General features: G+C 43.7%; 2 protein-coding genes across 5 annotated transcripts in view; one reads left to right on the plus strand and one right to left on the minus strand.

Annotated features, from left to right (window-relative positions):
- Usp44 (ubiquitin specific peptidase 44) overlaps window positions 1-16,668 on the plus strand; it is a 28,677-nt gene extending 12,009 nt beyond the window's left edge. For 2 of the 3 annotated variants that reach the window (XM_052753134.1, XM_052753135.1), the window contains exons 2-6: window positions 1,894-3,400; window positions 6,941-7,136; window positions 9,278-9,386; window positions 13,971-14,176; window positions 15,130-16,668. In XM_052753134.1, the coding sequence (XP_052609094.1) occupies window positions 1,973-3,400; window positions 6,941-7,136; window positions 9,278-9,386; window positions 13,971-14,176; window positions 15,130-15,329 (2,139 nt within the window). In that variant the 5' untranslated portion in view covers window positions 1,894-1,972 and the 3' untranslated portion in view covers window positions 15,330-16,668. The remainder of the gene's footprint in view (window positions 1-1,893; window positions 3,401-6,940; window positions 7,137-9,277; window positions 9,387-13,970; window positions 14,177-15,129) is intronic. The other variant, XM_052753136.1, reaches the window with a different exon arrangement.
- A 2,322-nt stretch (window positions 16,669-18,990) lies between these two features.
- The window catches only part of Metap2 (methionyl aminopeptidase 2), a 29,666-nt gene continuing 28,005 nt past the window's right edge, over window positions 18,991-20,651 (minus strand). For both annotated transcript variants that reach the window (XM_052753148.1, XM_052753147.1), the window contains exons 10-11: window positions 20,377-20,492; window positions 18,991-19,670 (exon numbers count right to left, since the gene is read on the minus strand). In XM_052753148.1, coding sequence (XP_052609108.1) covers window positions 19,418-19,670; window positions 20,377-20,492 — 369 coding nt within the window. In that variant the 3' untranslated portion in view covers window positions 18,991-19,417. The remainder of the gene's footprint in view (window positions 19,671-20,376; window positions 20,493-20,651) is intronic.

The raw sequence follows: 20,651 nt of genomic DNA on the forward strand, positions 1-20,651 counted from the left end.
AAGTAAACGTCTAATTTAACATTAATTTATGTGTGTGAGTGTTTTGCCTGTATGTCTGTGCACCACTTGTGTGCAGTACCCATGGAGACCAGAAGCAGATGCTGGATCCCCTGGAACTTGAGTTACAGGTTGTGAGTGATGGGGATCAAACCCAGGTCCTCCGGAAGAGCAGCCAGTACTCTTAACAGCTGTACCATCCCTTCCGCCCCTGTGTGTAAAGTCAACTTTTGATTATGAAGAGTGCAGAAGTGGGGACCATCTAAGAGCCTCGCTGTAGTAATCTGGGGGAGATGTGATTGTGGATCGGATCAGGTTGGCGGCAGACTCGGCAATAGGTGGCTGGATTCCAGAGGTATTATGAGGTGAAGGCAAAGTTTCCCTTAAGCTACAGCTGGAGGGTGAATTCAGATTGACTCCGAGGGATTGAGAGATGGCTCAGTGGTTAAGAGCACTTGCTTGCAGAGGATCCAGGTTCAGTTTCTGGCATCCGCATGGGAGCTTATAACCCTAGTTCCACGGAATCCAACACCCTCTTTTGACCTCCAAAGACACCAGGCATGCACAGGGCATGCTTCCATATGTCCAGGCAAAGCACCCATACACATAGAATAAAAATAGCGATTTCAAGGTTTTTCCATCAGTACATAGAAGTATATAGAATATTGACGTATATTAATTATTGATGTCTTACAAGCAACGATATATTTTGAATCCCATGTTTCCTATAGGTTTCATCATATTTTAGACTTGAGGAAAATTTGAAGAAAGATAATTAAATTTTATTGATTGATTGATTGATTGATTGATTGTATTTTGAGACAGGGTTTCTCTGTACACCTTTGACTGTCCTGGAACTCGCTCTGTAGTTCCAGCTGGCCTTGAACTCACAGAGATCCACCTGCCTGGGTTTAAAGGTGTGCACCACCACTGCCTGGCTGAGAATGAAATTTAAAATGGGCATTTGAGATGTGTGGGTTGGGACTGATAACAGATTCTCTACAAAGAGAGGTTTGGGGAGGCACCGGAAATCAAGTTTACTTTTGCAGTTTTCCTAGGTCCCTGGAGGCGACCCCTGCAAGTCCCATTGTGATGCAGGGTCTTCTTGCCATGGATACTTAGTGCATGGTGTGCCGTGGTGGTCTTGTGTTCTGTAACTAGGTACTCACCTCCGTCTTGAAGTGTGTGTTCAGCTTTGGTTAAGTCAATGAAAGAATGCGTTGTGGTCAACAGTTTTTAAGATAGACTTTCTGTTGTATTTTCTCTGTATGTTGTGTGGCATTGGCGATCATACCCAGGGGCTTCATGCTAGGGAAGCGCCCTCTTACGGAGCTGTGCCTGTAGCCCTGTGTGGTTACAAGCCTCTGAATCCTACCACTTGTACTCAGTCCTGTTTAAACTTCTCATACTGCTAGCCCTGTTTTCTTTCTTTCTTTCTTTCTTTCTTTCTTTCTTTCTTTCTTTCTTTCTTTCTTTCTTTCTTTTTTTCTATTTATCTATCTATCATCTATCTATCATCTGTCTGTCTATCTATCTATCTTTTATCAAAAAAACATACTTTTGGAAACTGTTGTCAGTGTGTTGGATAAAAATATTCTAATTGAAAAGTGGCCACTAATTTCTTACCACTAGATGGTGACAGAAAATTTAAAAAAAAAAAAAAAAAAAAAAAAAAAGGAAAGGAAAGGTTTTCAAGTGGACCAATGGAGAAAATAAAGTGAACTGTGTCTGAGTGAAGTGTGAGAGAGGAAACTCAGAACACGGGGAAGGGAGGGAGAGCAGCGGCCGTCACCGAGTCAGGACAGGGAAGTAAGAGTCAGGAGTCGATCTGCACGGTGGTTCTGGGAACTGTAGGAGAGGACCCTTTGCTTAGGTCCTGACCTGACTCTGCTCTAGTTCCCAGGCGCGCCGGGTGTTGTGAGGAGAGGCCTGTTTGGATGATGCTCTTCTCCGAGAGACTGAAGAAACACTAACGATGGATGAGTGCAAACACATCGAGCATTTGCAGCTGGCCCACGATCACTCCATCTTCAACCCTCAGAAATGGTACTGCACCGACTGCAATACCACTGAGTCGATCTGGGCCTGCCTCAGCTGCTCCCACATCGCCTGTGGGAGGTACATCGCCGAGCACGCACTGAAGCACTTTGAAGAAAGCAGCCATCCCGTCGCATTCGAGGTGAATGACATGTATGTTTTTTGTTACCTTTGTAATGATTATGTTCTAAATGACACTGCAGCTGGAGACCTGAAGTCACTACGAAGTCGATTAAGTGCAATCAAAAGTAAAAATTACTCCCGTGTAGCTCAGAGGAGCAGAGTGGTACCGTCTGTGGATGCCCGCGACGATTCTTCCTTGTCGCACGATGGTGCCCAGCCCCTGCCCCGCAAGGAAAGGCAGACGCGCACTGCCCTCTGGCACAGGCGAAGGACGCTCATGGGCAAAGCCTTTCAGACCTGGTTTGCACGCTCAGCCGTCGGAAGAAAAAGGTCAGAACCCGTTCCGGAGAAGACGCTAGCCAAGCGAGAGGTGAAGAAGCGGCAGCAGCAGCAGGAGTGGGAGCCGCAGGCCAAGGCCGAGCTGGAGAGCACACCTCCCCGGAAGAGTCTGCGCCTGCAGGGCCTCACCGAAGCTGCCACCATAGAAATGGTCCCGGTGCAGCCGCCGCCGCCGCCGCCGGCCGCCCCAGCCAGAGACAAGGCGCTGTCACCTACCGCGGAAGACCGGAGACTCAGAAAAGTCAGCGACGCCCTGATCAAACGGAGGCCAGCCGTGACCCCCGGCGTGACGGGCCTGAGGAACCTAGGCAACACTTGCTACATGAACTCCGTTCTGCAAGTGCTGAGCCATTTACTCATTTTCCGACAATGCTTTTTAAAGCTTGACCTGAACCAGTGGCTGGCTGTGGCTGCCGGCGAGAAGTCCCGGTCCTGTAAGCACTCGGCCGGCGTCCCAGAGGCCGTAGCTCATCAGATGAATGAAGGCCAAGAGAAAGAGAAAGCCTTCGTGTGCTCCAGACATCCAAGTTTATCCTCGGGCCTAAGCGGCGGGTCCTCGAAAAGTCGAAACATGGAGCTTATCCAGCCCAGGGAGCCGAGTTCGCCGTACAGTTCTCTTTGCCATGAATTACATACTTTGTTCCAAGTCATGTGGTCGGGAGAGTGGGCCTTGGTATCCCCGTTTGCCATGCTTCACTCAGTGTGGAAACTGATCCCTGCCTTCCGGGGCTACGCCCAGCAGGATGCTCAGGAGTTTCTCTGTGAGCTTCTGGATAAAATACAGCGTGAACTGGAGACTACCGGAACCAGGTTCCCGGCTCTCATCCCCACTTCCCAAAGGAAGCTGATTGAGCAAGTTCTGAATGTTGTAAACAACATTTTTCACGGACAACTTCTTAGTCAGGTATGGATTTCTTTCTTTTTTCTTGTTTTTTTTTTTTTAGATTTATTTATTATGTATACCGTGTTATGTCTGCACGCCAGAAGAGGGCACCAGATCCCATTACAGATGATTGTGAGTCACCATGTGGTTGCTGGGAATTGAACTCAGGACCTCAGGGAGAGCAGTCAGTGCTCTTAACCGCTGAGCCATCTCTCCAGGCCTTGGATTTCTTACTGTATTTTATCAACATAGGAAATTCTTTTAGGGTGCAACCCACAGTGGGATATTCTGTATGTATCTAGTGTGTTAAAGGTTTTTTCAGGTCAAAACCGATTGCTTTTATGAATGTGTGAAGTCATCCATTCATGCAGAGTTTTCTGCGAATCGCTGGAAGTAGGTGTATTCGTGGAATTCAAAGCCTCTTGAGCCTGGTGCTGGTGGTGCACACCTTTAATCCCAGCACTTGGGAGGCAGAGGCAGGTGAGTTCTGTGATTTCGAGGCCAGTCTGGTCTACAGAACAAGTTTCAGGACAGCCAGGGCTACATAGAGAAACCCTGTCTTGAAAAAGAAGAAGAAAAAAAGGCTTTTGAGGGGGAAGAGATGAAGTACACTTTCTAGGCTATAGTGTAAGCATTCTCATTCTCGGAGCGGTTAGGAAGGGTGTGTGTTCGTCCTGGAGGACACAGTTGCTGTATTGAGAACGGATGTGGTACATGAGCAGTTAGTTCCATGGATCCCCAAGTAGAGAAGTAGGTCGCTCCGGCAACTCCTGTTAGAAGCTTTAAGGGTCAACATCTTAAACAGGTAGGGAAATTTTAAGGTAAACATGACTTTGTCTAGATTAATAATCCGAATTAATAATCCTTTATGTCCATTACTCCTGTCAGTTTTCCTTGTTGTGAAAAGATGAGCTGCAAAGCCAGATCCCATCTCCTCAGTGGTTCTCTGACGAGGACTGGTAAACTGTCCCTAGACACGAGCCCGTCTTTCCCACACACACAGAGCTTTCCTTTTGTTTGTCCTGCTGAGGTAGAAGGGGCTGGAGAGATGGTTGGTGGTTACTGATCTTGCAGAGGGCTGGAGTTTGGTGCCCAGCATCCTCGCCAGGTGCCTCACAACCGCCTGTCACTCCAGCCTCGGGACCTCTGACACCTCCGGCTGCCACAGGCACCTGCCCTCACGCACACATACTCCACCTACATACACGCACATTCTTAAAATAAATCCCTTTTTTTTTCATTTTTAACAATTTACTTATGTGTTTTATGTATATGGGTGTTTTGTCTGCATGTACACACACCAGAAAAAGGCATCAGATCCCACGGAAGTATAGTTAGAGACCGTTGTGAGCCAACCTGTGGTTGCTGGGAATTGAACTCAGGATCTCTAGAAGAGCGCCAAATGCTCTTAACCACTAAGCCATCTATCTTCAGCCTCTTAAAAAAATAAATCATAAAAACATTTTTTGATTGTTCTTTTCAAAACATTTTTCTGTCTGCTTATTTATACCATAACTTATTTAACCACCCCTCTGTTGCAGATTTGGGACTATTTCCAATTTTTCATTATATCATGATAAATCAGTATTTTTCCTGTTTCCCATGTTACACAGTCCTAGAATTGCTTTATCTAAAGGGAGTAGCTTAGGGCTGGGCAGATTGCTCAGTGGTTAAGGACATGTCCTCTTGCAGAGGACCCAAGTTCAGTTCCCAGTACCCAGGTCAGGCAACTCACAACTGCCTGCAACTCCGGCCCCGGAGGATCCAGTCAGTGCCTTTGGCCTCCAAGAGCACCATCCTGTGCACACACCCACAACACAAGGACACGGGATTTTAAAGAGAGGTAGTCGTTTAGGTAAATGCTGGTATTTTAATTTTCAGTAAGTTATTTCCTTTTAGATTTCCAGTATAGTGTAAGAATAGCTAAGTTCTTTTTTTTTTCTTTTAAAATAAGTGGATCTTGAAATTAATCAAGTTTGTTATATAAATATTTTGCTTCTCTTTTGGGCCTTATACCCTACCACTGAGCCACTACATCTCTTTCCTTTAAACATGTAATAGACTTCTAGGGAACTTCGAGAACCTCTCAAAACCTGACTTTCATGCTGAGACTTCCCTCTAGTGGGTTCTTTGTGTTGGTTTGTGATGTCTAAAGTCTGTAGCCGGGCTGCCTTATTTTGTTGTCTGTACACCCGCACACCAGAAGACGGCATTGGATCCCTTTATAGATGGTTGTGAGGTACCATGTGGGTGCTGGGAATTGAACTGGGACCTCTGGAAGAGCAGCCAGTGCTCTTAACCTCTGAGCCATCTCTCCAGCCCCTTACTTTGTCGTCTGTGCTAGAAAAGGTAGTTTGTAGGAGTCACTCCGCTGTCTCTCATGTTGTCTACATTCAGCTCCCAAAGTCTTAACTGTTTCTGTGCTGGGTTGGTAGCATTAAGTATCCCGATCACTAATTGCCTCTCGTTGTCAGACTCCTGTTTTTGCAGGCGTGTGCATTGGGGAGCGGGGAGTTCTGGGTGTGGAACTCAGATCTTCATGAGATTGAACTGTTTTCCCAACTGCTTCTTGTTTTTTATATTTTGATTGGGTTTTGTTTTCTCATGTGCTGAGGACCTAATCTAGGCCAGCCTAGACTTCACAGAGAGCTCCAGGCTAGCCTGGGCTAGAGAGTGAGTCACTGCCCCTCTCAAACAAACAAATGAAAGACCAGGAAGGAGAAGGTGATAAACCTCAAGTCTAATGACATAGCTACATTAAATGCATGTAACTATATTATATATGTACATATACATATATAATGCTTGTTAAGTGGGTCTTTTATATTTTTCCCCTAAATCCTAGATTTGACTAATGTTGGAGATTTTTTTTATTTTTGTTTTTTGAGACAGGGTTTCTCTGTATGTAGCCCTGGCTGTTCTGGAACTTGTTCTGTAGACCAGGCTGGCCTCGAACTCAAGATATCTGCGTGCCTCTGCCTTCTGAGTGCTAGGATTAAAGGCGTGAGACATCCCCCACCCCCCAGGCTGTTTGCTTTTTTGAGACAGGGTCTCGACATGTAGTATTAGCTGGCCTGGAATTCACTATAGAGACCTGGGTGACCTCAAGCTTTAGAGAGTCATTGCTGGGATTAAGGGTGTGCCACCACATCCTGCCGTGATTATTGATGGGCCAGTAATTGAAGCCTATCATTTGTAATGAGTTTAAGGACAGTCTAATACGACAGCGCTCTCTCCCCCCCCCCCCCTCTCTCTCTCTCTCTCTCTCTGTGTGTGTGTGTGTGTGTGTGTGTGTGTGTGTGTGTGTGTGTGTGGTGTTTGGACGACAGAGGATAACTTAGAACTATATTCTCTCTCTCCACCTTTTGTGTCCTGAGAATCCAATTCAGTTCATCAGTCTTAGCAGCAAGTGCCTCATTTCATCAGCACTGATAATTACAACTTTTTTTTTTCTTCAAGAAGATATTTAACTGTCCTGACAGATTATAAAACTTGCTATTCATCATTCTAATGGTTCACAGGCAGAAAGAGTGTAAATCGGAACAATATTTTTCTTTGCAGGTGACGTGTCTTGCATGCGACAACAAATCAAACACTGTAGAACCGTTCTGGGACTTGTCCCTGGAGTTTCCAGAGAGATACCAATGCAATGGGAAAGATGCTGCCTCCCAGCCATGTCTAGTTACGGATATGCTGGGCAAATTTACAGAAACGGAAGTGTTAGAAGGGAAAATCTACATGTGTGAGCATTGTAACTGTGAGTATAGACAGCCTTTCTGTGCTTTTTTAGGATTAGTAGTGGAGAAAGAGGAAGCTGGAAGTCCTTAAATAGGAGCTATGAAAACTAATTCTGCAGTTCCACTAAAGAAATCAGACATTTCTACTTTACAATGGCCATTGTTGATGGCATTAAAATTCTTCTTGCAGTGCTGGAGAGATGGATAATGGTTAATATCACTGGCATTCAGAGGGCCAGGATTCGATTCCCAGCACCCAATGGCAGCTCAAACTTTTCTGTAACTCCAATCTCAAGGGATCTTGATGCCCTCTTGCCTCCTCTGGCATGTAATGTGGTGTACAGACATACAGGCATTTTTTTTTTAAATGCCGAATGCTGTTTATTGAAGGAGGGAAGAGGTCTTAAATACAGGCTTACAGCACAATGGGAGAACCCTGGAGGGCAGAAGTTCGCTACAGATGTTTTACAATATTACATCTAAGCCATACAGGCATTTTTACTCTGTATGCCCCATACACATAGAATAACAACTATTTTATTTTTATTATTTATTTAATTTGTGCGGTTTTTTTTTTTTGTTTTTTGTTTTTTTTGTTTGTTTTGTTCTTCGAGACAGGGTTTCTCTGTAGCTTTGGAGCCTGTCCTGGACTAGCTCTGTAGACCAGGCTAGCCTCGAACTCACAGAGATCTGCCTGCCTCTGCCTGGGATTAAAGGCGTGCACCATTAGTGCCCGGCTCAGCAATACATTTTAAAAATATGATTTCCATGTGTCAAAAAATGATGCTAGAGCTTGAGATCCTTTTTTTTCCCCAACAGTGCTGGGGATCTGGATACCAGGCAGGTGTCTTCACACTGTAGCCACGTTCCCAGGCTGATGTTAACTTCCTAGGAAAGAAACACTTTCCAGGGCTGAAGAGATGTCACATTGATTATTTTCTAGAAACATTTAAAGTCACAGTTTGTTCTGAGTGCTGTCGTACTGTGAACTCTGTTATAACATGGCCTAAGAGTTGTAAGAGTTGAGAGAGAAATGGGCCTTTGTAAGATTTGGTATGATGAATTTAAAAGTAAAATGTCCCAAATATCCTCCTCACGGAATTTTGGGATAGACAATATCATAAATGTAGAATGCGGTCTTGTACTAAATGGTGTATGTATGGAAGCTAACAAGTGCAGGCCTGGGAAAGCTGCTTTAGTGCATGAAGGTAAAAGTTTACAAGCATGTTTACAAGCCAAAGGCCGGCTACCCTGCAGCCATCCACGTACAGTCCCAAAGTAGAGACGGCATTTAGCAGCTGCGTACCTCGAGGAAAAGCTTCTAGCAGCCAGTGGAACCGGCCCAGAGCAGACCTGAGGACACTGTTGCCCTTGGCATGGTCTAAGCTGTCCTCCAAGCCCAGGGACAGCTGCTCACCAGCAAGCAAAGCTCTGGAGAGGATGGCCTAGCCGAGTCCAGGCCACAGTCCCTGGGTAGAGAGGCAGAAGGGACGAGAGTCCTGAGCTGTACTTGTTAAAAGAGCGTGGCACTGAGTTGGGAAGCCCTCGGCTACACCACCAGGACTAGGGTGCATGAAGGAGTGCTCTGGGCAGTACACACCCATGTGCCTGGGGACTTGACTAGCTAAAGCTAAACGAACTGACATTTTTTTTTTTAAGTTTGGAAAATATATATTAACGTGTGTGTAGGGGAACGCTTTAACTTTCTCCTGTTAGTTGGCACAGTCAAATCTACTTTTAAATGTATAGCAGTGTACTATTTTTATGTGCATGCATGTTTTGCCTGTATGTATGTAGGTGTAGCACATGCGCAGAGGAGGGTGTGGCACTCCCTGGAACTGCGGTTGCGGGCAGCTGTGAGTCTCCATGTGGGTCCTGGGAACTCAGTCCGGAGTCACTGTAAAGCAAGCCCTGCTGAGCCATCTCTCTAGCCCCTTCCAGGATTATTATCAAGTCCATGCTTACCTTCATGTCCAACCTGACTTACTCATCAGATGGTTCTTGTTTTAAATCAAGCACCACTCGGGGTCACAGCCCATGCTCATCTCTAGCACAGTGCTATGGCTGTAACAGAGTGGATGAGTTCTTGAAAGAGTTTACTCACGTTTTCCTTGTATTTGTGAAACTGCGTTTTGTTTTGTTTTGTTTTTTTGTATTTTAGCAAAGCGTAGAAAGTTTTCGTCGAAACCAGTTGTACTCACAGAAGCCCAGAAACAGCTGATGATCTGCCACCTACCTCAGGTTCTGAGACTGCACCTCAAACGGTTCAGGTCGGTGATGCCAGTTCCACGGGTGTCTGGCCATCCCTTCTGTTTAGGAGGCTTCAGAACTGAATGTGTACATACGACGGATTAAATGTGACCACTACATACTTGGCTCACGGATGACATCCTTCAAAAAATGTAGTTACTGTCTTTAGCTTTGAACAGCAGACATCATCCATGTTCAATAACTGAGTTGTTACTTTTTTAGTTTTTTTTTGAGACAGTTTCTCTGTGTAGCAGCCCTAACTGTCCTGGAACTCTGTAGCCCAGGCTGGCCTCTGTCACCCAGGTGCTGGGATTAAAGGCCCACGCCACTATCACCTGGCTTTATTACTGTTTTTCTGAGACAGAGCCAGGGTAGCCTGGAACTTCCTGTGTAATATACCCCAGGTTGGCCTCAAATTAAGTATCCTTCTCCTTAGTACCCAGCTTATAGGGTATATCACATATCTCAGCAGTGACTTGCTCCATGTGAATTTAATATATTTATTGTTTAATATTCAGATATACTTAAAAAAAAACTTACAATGTGTGTACTTTACCCAGTTGCTTAGAATATATTGATAAAGATGTAGCAGTTTGGGGGGCTACTGAGGAGGGTCAAAACACCTGCCACCACGTTTGACCCAAGTTGAATCCACTGGACCCTGCCCATGGTGGAGAAAACTGAGGCCCACAAGTTGTCCTCTGACCTTTACTCACACACTGTAACATCTCCCAAAATGGACACCCAAAATAAGATGTTGTTTAAAACCTTAAAAAAGCCAAGTGTAGTGGTACAACACCTTTGATCCCAGCACTCGGGAGGCAGAGATAGGCAGATCTCTGTGAGTTCAAGGCCAGCCTAGTCTACAGAGTGAGTTCCAGGACAGCCAGGGCTACATAGTGAGACCCTGCCTCAAAACCCCCCCTCCCCCAAATAATAATTTCTTAAATTCAAGTACAGCATTACAGGAGTAAAATTATCTACTGTTAACCAGCCCCCAACACATGGTAAATCGCTGCCTAAAACCGAGCAACCTGTTTCTCCCCTACCAAGTGAACAGAGGCTCAGTAATGACCACCACCCGCCTTAAAAACCGGAGCGGACTGCTGGAAAGGGGTTTTCCTCCTGAGGCGGCAGGAGGCCATTACCAGACAGTGAAACTGGCTCCTGGAAGCTGCCACCAAGTTGTGCTGCCATTGAGAATCCCGTGGTAGAGGGGACTTTAGCGGTCCTCTTCAGAGTCCTCCGGATCCTTTAGACTGTGGCACCGGCCCTGCTGGCTTGGAGGGGCTTCACTACCATGGCTGCCCTCTCTTTCTGAGCCAGGCACTGCATTCCTCTGTGCTTCTCTCCAGGCAGAGGAATGTTGGCATGTGCACGCAGCTGGACACCCGCTTCTTGGAGTGGTCCTCCTGTCTGCCCTTCATCTATCAGGGTGCCCACCCTCTGCAGCTTCAGTGACTCACCCCGCCCCCGCCCCTTCCCCTCCCACCCCATTCCATATCCTCTTGTCCTTCTTCAGCGCCACCCGGGACAACTGGTCTTTCCCCCCACAGCTGCTCTTGGCAGCTCAGTCATGTCCCCTGACCCTTTTTAAGCCCTTATCTCAAGGCCTAGTATTGTGCTTCATACAGATGCCCCTTTAACCCTGTATCTCAAGGCCCAGAATGTGCTTCATACAGTGTGCCCGAAAGTATCAAGTATATAAGTGAAGGTATATTCAGGAGAATCACTTGAGCCAAAGAAAGGTATGGAGGAAAGAGTAGAGCATACAATAAAGGTCTTAGAGAATAATATGAGCCCTGCAATTGTGCATAAAATAATGAGGAATGAAAGCAAGGTGATTTAATAGTATGAGCAATGGAGACTGAGAGATGGTTCAGCGGTTAAGAGCACTGGCGGCTCTTCCAGAGGACACAGGTTCAATTCCCAGCACCCACATGGCAGCTCACAGTCTGTAACCCCAATTCCAGGGGATCTGATACCCTCACACAGGCATACATGCAAGCGAAACACCAATTCCCATGAAATAAAAATAAATAAATAGAAGAGCATACCCTCCTCTTTTTAAAGGCAAGGTCTCACTGTGTAGCCTGGCAGATGCTGCATAGACCAGGATAGCCTCAAACTTAGAGATTCCCCACGCCCCAGCTCTGTTATTAAATGCCACCATACCTGCTGTATTTATTAAAAAACAGTGGGACCCAGAAATATGTGTTAGTTGAAGTCACACACTTTATAAAGATCCTGTAAAAATGCCAGTATCATACTTGTATTTAAAAGGCAATGAGAATAAGCCAAATTACAAGCTAAATTATGATTTTTAAAATTTTTTAAACATTTTGTTTTTTGGGTGCTGGGGTGGGCATATGTTGTAGTGTACGTGTGGAGGTCCACGGACAACTTGTGTGAGACTGTTCTCTCTTATGTGGGGACTGAACTTAAGCCATCAGATTTGGCAGTAGGCATTCATACCTACACTGAGCCATCTTGTCAGCTCTTAAAATCATTTTCTATATGGGCAGTGCAAATACAAAGTAATTATGATGCACTGGATGAATTACTAAGTAGCCACATATATAGAAAGACACCATTAACAGGAAAAAAAAAAGATATCCAACAAAAATACATCAATAAAAAGAACTGAATTATCAGTTGGGGTCCCATAAGCTCAGTGTAAGGAACCTAAGGTAAGGGTACTCTGCTAGTGGATCTCAGGCATACATTTGAGTTTCTCAGTTACCACAAAGGGCATCTTTAGATATGGATGAGGATGGAAGGGGCATTTGTAAAGGGAACGGTGAATCTATACTGTCTTTGTTAGGGTTAATATTGCTGTGATGAAATACCATGACCAAAAGCAACTTGGGGAGGAAAGGGCTTACATTTTCACATGGCTGCTCATGACCAAAGGAAAGCAGTACAGGAATTCACACAGGGCAGGAGCCTGGAGGCAGGCGCTGATGCAGAGGCCATGGAGGAGTGCTGCTTACTGGCTTGCTCATGTCTTGCTCAGCCTGCTTTCTTATATACCTCAGGACCACCTACCCAGGGATGGCCTTACCCACAATGGGCTGGGCCCTCCCACATCAACGACTAATTACGATGCTCCACAGGCTTGCCTGTAGCCTGATTTTATGGAGGCAACTTCTCAGTTGAGGTCTCTACACTCAGATGACTATAGCTTGTCATTGAAGTAAACTAGCCAGCACATATACCTTTCCCAGACATACCACTCCAGGAATGTTTGTCTTAAGCAACGTGGAAGCTCCATTATATAGACATTATTTAAGGTACTGATGGCCAGCAGTAGTAATCAGCAACTTTCAGCCGTCCTCCCTTTTCTTCCACTGAAAGTCTCAACATCCTCCGCAGTCTCCATGGCTACCGAAGAGTATACAAAAGACTCCTCACCACTTCGGAGATCCCAAGGGAGGTCTGTATGAGGAAATGTGAGGACGACAACTAAGCATCACACACAGTGGAATATGACTTTCTGGTCCAGCAGAGAGCAGAATTTGCGTGGCTCACCTTTACTTCTGCCCCATTTTACACTACTCTTTTTCTTTCTAAAACCAGTCTGTATTCCTCTTACCTTTCTACCTGCTACTTACTGTCTGAACTTTGTGTTTTAGTACTTTCAATAATGCATTTTGTCACCACAGTACCCCACACCTGATTAGTTTCTCCTTTTCTCTTGAGGCAGGGTTTCTCTGTGTAGCCCCAGCTGTCCTGGAACTTGCTCTATAGCAGGCTGGCCTTGAACTCAGAGCTCTGCCTGCCTCTGCTCCCAAGTGCTGGGATTAAAGGTGGGTGCCATCATTGCCTGACATCAGATTAGTCTCTTGAAAGAACTAATCTTTATTGTGATTTTTCCCTTTTGTACCAACCAATAGTATGTCAGTGATAAAATGCTGCTTTCTGTGCTTAGATCCAGTAATGGGACACACTGAAAAAGTAGTATTATGGAGTAATGTTATTTGTCACTTGACACCCCCTGACTCAGAGTTCTTAGGACTTAAAATATATCCGTGTTTTTCTTTCCTCTTCTTTCCTCATACCTACCCATCAAAGACAGATTAGATTAACTATACCTCCACTTGAGATGTCCCTTCATATCATAGACATAATTTAAACTCACAGGGCTATAGTTTTCTAAGTTTTATTTCTGTATTAAAGACAGTTATTTTAAGCCTATAACCCCACTTAGGAGGTAGCAACACATTCGGGAGTTCAAGGTCACTTCTGACTACATGAGATCCTGTCTGGAACAACAAAACCAAACCCAAACCATACGGCAGCAAGACTGACAGAAAGGCTGAGAATACAGCAGTGGTTTAATGCTTGCCTAGCAAGTCCAAGGCCCCGGCGTGATTCCCAGCACTAGACGTATGCATTCATAAACTAATGAAGCAATCTTGACTGGACTTTTTTTTTTGCAAAGTAAGCCTAAATCCCTGTACAGCCAACTCAGTATCCAAAGGGGCACGTCCTATAGAATCTTCGTATTCCATGGTCTCCAGGATCCACTGTTAAAGCTGTCTAGACCTGATACATGGCAAGAGCTTTCTCCCCCTGACTGTTTCACTTTGGTTTGTTCCCAGATGGTCAGGACGTAATAACCGAGAGAAGATTGGTGTTCATGTTGTCTTTGAGGAAACCTTAAACATGGAGCCCTTTTGCTGCAGGGAGACCCTGAAAGCGCTCAGACCAGAATGCTTTATCTATAATTTATCTGCTGTAGTAATCCACCATGGGAAAGGATTTGGCTCAGGACACTACACTGCCTACTGCTACAATTCTGAAGGAGGTATAGCCAAGAAAAACTATCTTGGGTTAGACTTGGAAACTTGTGCTTAGGTTCTTAGCAATTTCTAAGTCACCCGACCACTTGCCTTCTTTCTAGACAGGCTTTCTGCAGTCAGTGCTGCTGGATTATTGGGGGCAGGGGCACAGAAAATATTCTACAGGTTTGGAATACTTTGAGACAAACTCTGTGTAACTCTGGCTATTCTGGAATTTGCTATGAATACCAAGCTGGCCTTGCATTCAAAAGATGTGCCTGCCCCACCTCCTGAGTGATGAGGAATCTTTTATTTTTTGGTTTTGAGACAGGGTTTCTCTGTAGACCTAGCTGTCCTGGTACTCAATCTGTAGAGCAGGCTGGCCTCAAACTCAGAGATACCCCTGGCCTCTACCTCCCAAGTGCTGGGATTAAAGGCTTGCGCCGCCGGGCCCAGCACTGGCCAGTTTTTCTGAAAGTCATACTTCCCATGTTCATGGGTTCACGTAGACATTCAACTTTAACATACAAAATCTTCTCACTTGTGTTCTCTGTGTCCCTCCTGGAGTGGCCGAGTCCTAGCAGAGGTGACTGGACTGAGGCTTCATCTTTTACTTGTGAAAAATGAACACACGTGCATGCACACCCCCTAGCAGTGCAGACAGCAAAAAGCCCAGCTATTCTGCAGAGGACTCTGTTAAGCTACTAGGAGTATACTGTACTTTAGTAAGTGCCTGAAGCATGAATTACCTAGTATTTCCATTGGGGATAGAGGATGTCAAATACACTCGTCAGATTCTCTAACTCCCAACTAATAAAAAGAATCTACAAGAATTCTAGAGTAACACTTTCCCATTGCAAAGAAAATGCACCAGCCATTACCTTTCCTTCAGGAAGCTCCATTTCCAGTTAAACAGGCTTTTGTCGTAGAAACTTTTGAAATTCTTTTACAAACATCCAATTTCTTTGCTTCACTCTAGGGTTCTGGGTACACTGCAATGATTCCAAGCTAAGCATGTGCACTATGGATGAAGTACGAAAGGCCCAAGCTTATATCTTATTTTATACTCAGCGAGTTATTGAGAATGGACATTCTAAACTCCTGCCTCCCGAGCTCTTGTCCAATAGCCAGCATCCCAGTGAAGAAAACGATGCCTCTTCTAATGAAGTCCTTAGCTGATCCACAGTGGGCTCTTGTTATTTGTGTATATATACTTTTTAAACGGGCTGACTTATGATGCAGAGCTTCATTGTTTTTATTTTTCAATTATGATCAGTGCATGCTACGTTTAGACATTTTGTATTTAACTACAAAGGTTTTGTTTGGTTTTTTTTTTTTTTACACAAACTATATGTATATCAACTGTAGGCCAACTAAACATTTTTCAATTATTTGAGTTTTATACTTTCAGTGTTTACCTCAGGCTATTATTACCTCTTACATTTTGATGTCTTAATTGCCTCAAATCATGAATTTGTGCAATCTACTAAAGAAATTCAGGTGGCATCATTCTATATATATTGTTACTTATTTAACTTTTGTAGCTATTTTCTATACAGATTCTAAATACATGGGAAGGATATGTTCTGCAGAGACGTACTAAAATAGGAAAGCCATTGGTATATGACTCCACTTCTGCCCCTTGAAGGTAAACAGAGATTGGAAGTGAAATAAATACCCAAGTATCACCTACCTGCTCACGGTTCCTCCTGAGGCTCCGTGCAGAAGCACAAGGCTCAGAATAGATTTAATGTGGTTACTGGTATTTCACTCACAATTTACTGTTTCCATACTGTTCTTTATAGAGCATGAACTCTTAATGAAAATGGCAGATTTACAAATGGTGTACTTAAATGAACTTTGGAACTATGGGCAATGAAAAAAACAGTTCTAATAAAGCAGTCGCAAAAATCTGAATTTAGCAAACCAACATATTATGATATACAAATGTAGTTTATCTTGAGAATGAGTTGATTTTATGTTAAATTACATTAGATCTCTTAAATGCTTGAGATTTTTAGTTCAAAGGAGTAAAGTCTTAAAGAGGGGGAGAAATGCACAGGGCAGAAGAGAACTGTTCAAGATCAGCAACTGGGTTGTTACACCCAGGACTTAGGACCTCACTTTTTCCCTAAGTAACCTAAGCCTGAATCGTTTATTCTTGCTAAGATTATAAGACTCCTGGGAACCTCTTAGGGCCAGGGTTACCTCTTTAAAAACACTATCGAAACTTGAATTTTATTGAAAGCAGATTTCTTTTGCTGTGTTATAAAGCAAGCCCTGGTGCTGCTAGCTTCTCTTAGAGAAAGGGGTGCTCCACCAACCTGCAGACAGTGTGTAAGCGCTCAAGCTCCCCGTTAGCCCTGGGAGGACAGCCCTTGCAGACAAATCACTTGTTCCAAAAATACAGCTGGAGCAGTAAATGGCTAGGCCTGGAAATGTTCATTTACCAACACCTATGCAAACTGTCGCCTAAACGGTTAAATATACCTCATTAAAGATTCATGTGGTAAAGGTACCGAGTCTAGCCTTTAATTTTGAGGATTGTTTTTTTTCTTTTGTGGGTGTGTTTTTTTTTTTGTTGTTGTTTTTTTGTTTTTTTGAGATAGAGTTTCTCTGTGTAGCCCTGGCTGTCTTGGAACTAGCTCTGTAGACCAGGTTTGCCTTGAATTTACAGAGCTCCACCTGCCTCTGCCTGAGTGCTGGGATTAAAGGAGGATTGCTCAACACACTTCAGTACCTAATTTTTAGGGGTACAAAATGTGAAGCTATACTGTTTGTAACGGTCACCTACAAAGTAAAAATATTTGGAACAAGGGTGACCTAGGCTTTAGCATGTGTTGGGGATGGCACCCGGGAGAGTTGTAGTACTTACCCACTAGATTTTGTCCTGAATCTAAAATTAATCTTGGGGGGGGGGGGGGGGGGGAGGAGGAGAAAGAAAAAGGTCTTGAAAAACAAAACCCAAATGATGAACAGAAACTTAAGATTTCTTATTAAATAAACACTTCAGATCTTAATACCTACATTCTAAGTTGTTCCAACAAAAAACCAATAGTTTAGGTTGTAAATAATTTACTAAAGGCACTACTGATAGCAGCAAACTAAGACTTGTTGCCAATAAGAGATACATCACTAAACAGCTAGTAAGCAAACATGTTTTCCTGTGTGCCGGCTTTCCTTTATAGCAGCAGTTCTCAATCTGTGGGTTGCCTAAAACCACCTGAAAACAGATTATTTACATTATGATTGATAACAGTAGCAAAATGATAGTTATGAAGTAGCAACAGAATAATTGTATGGTTGGGGGTCACCACAACATGAGGAGCTGTATTAAAGGGTCGCAGCACTAGGAAGGTTGAGAAGCACTGCTCTCTAAGGTCATATTCCTTCCAGCCATTTTGGGGACAGAGTGATGCTTCCAACAGCTTTCTGAGGTAAGTTTGGACCGTACAAAGGAGACTGTGCTAAAAAAAAGATCTTAGAAGACCCTACAGCTCTTCCTTAGGGGTCAGTTTTGAAAATCCTGGGCTTAAGATATGGCTCAAACTACTAAGATGACGTGACCATAAACACAGAACCACAGGAGGAGGCTGCTGGGCAGCATCCTTCACAGTATGTGTAGGAAATAGACATCATATTCAATAGTAGCAACGTGAACAACAGCACTGTAAACATGCAGCTCACACAGCTAAAAACTAGAAAATCAACATTCACTTACAGCTAGAATGTAGATAGAGCAGCTGCTTAGGGTAGAATGTGATCCAGGTCCATAAGTCTAGTTTCTCTTCTTCAAGCAAAATTTAAAACTACATAGCATCCCAGAGGCAATACAGCATCATTGTACTAAGACATACACAAATTAAGGCTTAATCTGGGCAAGTAACAATTTTGAAACTACGATGCAACATTTCTAGCAAACCACATATAAGAGTCTAAGCAGTTCACTAATTGGGCCCATCCCAAACAAGCTAAATATTGTGTTCTTACATTCAAAAAACAACACCCCCTGGCTTTATAAAAGAACCTCATGTTGGGGGAGGGGGCCTTGAGATGGGGTTTTTCCTCTGTCTTTGGCTGTCCTGGAACCTGCTTTGTAGACCAGGCCTGTGCCTCCGAGTGCTGGGATTAAAGGTGTGTACCACCATCGTGCAGCTCAAGTAATTAGTGATGCTAAGATCCTTAACTTATTAAAGGCCATGCATGTTGACTATTTGGCTCATGAAATAAAAAGCTCAATTCAAGTTAATTCTTCTAACTAGAACAAGATCCAAACTTCTTTAGCTTGTGGCTTTCATATTTTTGTTTCCTAATATGTGGACTACCTATCCTATAAATATGACCATTGGGTTAAGGGATTTTTTTTTTTTTTAAAGATTTATTTTTATTTATTATGTATACAGTATTCTGCCTGCATGTGTCCCTGCAGGCCAGAAGAGGGCACCAGATCTCATTACAAGTGGTTGTGAGCCACCATGTGGTTGCTGGGAATTGAACTCAGGACCTCTGGAAGAGCAGTCGGTGCTTTTAACCACTGAGCCATCTCTCCAGCCCGGGTTAAGGGATTTTTACATCAAGTTGGCACAATGTTTTCCCATGATGTTTAAATCTAATCTTCCTAAAGACAAGGAAAAAGACTAATGGTGAATATGCTTCTACAATAAAAGCAAACATTCCTAGGGAGGTGTACTCATTTATGCCCACTTCATACACATGAAGACCTTGTAGCCACCTCAGCTGAAGAAAATCTGCAGGTGTCTACAGTCCAGAAAGAGAACACTGTTTATACTTCAGCTACTTTCTGCTTAGAATTATAACCATAGACATTAAAATGTAGCTCTCAGATCTGAAAATGTCTTTATTTTTTAGAAAATGGATTCCAGGAAGGTTAAAAAGCAATACCAGAGGGCACAGGTGCAGAACTGGATGTATGTAGTCATTCAAAGCATTCAAGTAAGAATATGGCAATATAAATATTCAAAAAGCATCTCTTAGGTCTTCAAAACAAAATGTGTAAGTAATTCCTAACTAGTGAGCAGTGCAGCATTTCCTAGATGGGAGGAACAGTTAACATTAAAGTCTTGAAAGCCTTTTCCTTGGTTAATTACATGTAGACAGTTTACCTTTGATCAAACTCCTTGAAACATGGATAAAGGGACTACACAGGTCCACTGTTAAAACAGACAACATGTTGCAAATGACTTGTGGTATAATGTGTTCCAACAAAGCTTAGAAAAGAAAGACGGTGAGTTGGCTTTGGACTAAGTTTAATAGTCATCTCCTCTGCTGACAACTTCTTTACAAGTTGGACGCAACAGGATGGTGTGTTCAAACTGTGCCGTGTATGATCCTTTAATGTCACATAATGGTGGGTATGGATCCACTATGCCCAAGTCACAGAGATTCTTCAGAGCCATTAAGTATTTACTTTCTCCCAAGCGGTCCAGCCATCTGCGGCAGAAGGCGAGGGTGCCAAAGTTTTCATTGATGACATTTAACAGATGTTTCGTTCTTGGAAGCCTAAGAGAAGAAAAGTGAAGATTAACAGCTGGCAAAAGGTAAATAACCAGTGTCCCCCACTAGAAAATCAAATCTTAGCTGTATCTGCCCCTGGAATCTGAGTTCAAAAACACTGACTGTTTGTTTTTTACTGATAACTGAAATATATAATAGCCCAAAGACATTCACCTCAAGTGTGCTATATTCCTAAATGAGTATTACAGAAGTTCCTTTTTATACAACAAGCTCAAAGGCTGTCACCCACGAAAGCATGAATCCAACCTATAATTAATCTCTATAAAGAGTAAAAATCACCGGGGTGGCGATGGCCCACGCCTTTAATCCCAGCACTCGGGAGGCAAAGGCAGGCGGATCTCTGTGGGTTTAAGGCCAGCCTGGTCTACAGTGCGAGTTCCAGGACAGCTAGGACTGTTACACAGAGAAAACCTGTCTCGAAAATATAAATTAAGAAAATAAAGTAAAAAACAACGTCAACTGGGATAGGACATTTACCAATAGGAAAAACATTCCAATCGTAAACCTAGGAATGTTAGGAGACAAACACTGCACTATCTATCGGACCCTAGATCTGAGTACCTGCCGCTCTCACTGTCCCCCAGTGGAAACCCCAAGAGCTCAATGGTAAGACTACAAACCTCATCATATGTTTGTCATATTGTTAACTTGGAAGAGATGCTCATTAGTTATAAAATCAACAGTCTCTCACCTTATTGGCACATGTCCCACATCAAAATTCTTCATGTAGTGTGAACATTCCATGTCATCATGAACAACACCCTTTCCTGTGCTACCAAAGGTTTCAATGGCATACACCTCTCCCTCCTTCAAAACACATAAGGATCAAAGAGAGAAAACAGTTCAGAACCAATCACCTCCCACGAAATAACGCAGTAACATGAAACATGCTTCTCAAATTCTCACTCAGCCTGGCTGTCTCCTCAGCACCTTTGGTCTTTGGCTATCCCTTATCAAAACTGACAT

Source organism: Peromyscus californicus, unplaced genomic scaffold (assembly GCF_007827085.1).
Source record: "Peromyscus californicus insignis strain IS unplaced genomic scaffold, ASM782708v3 Scaffold_24__1_contigs__length_46423439, whole genome shotgun sequence".
Classification (NCBI taxonomy): Eukaryota; Metazoa; Chordata; class Mammalia; order Rodentia; family Cricetidae; genus Peromyscus; species Peromyscus californicus.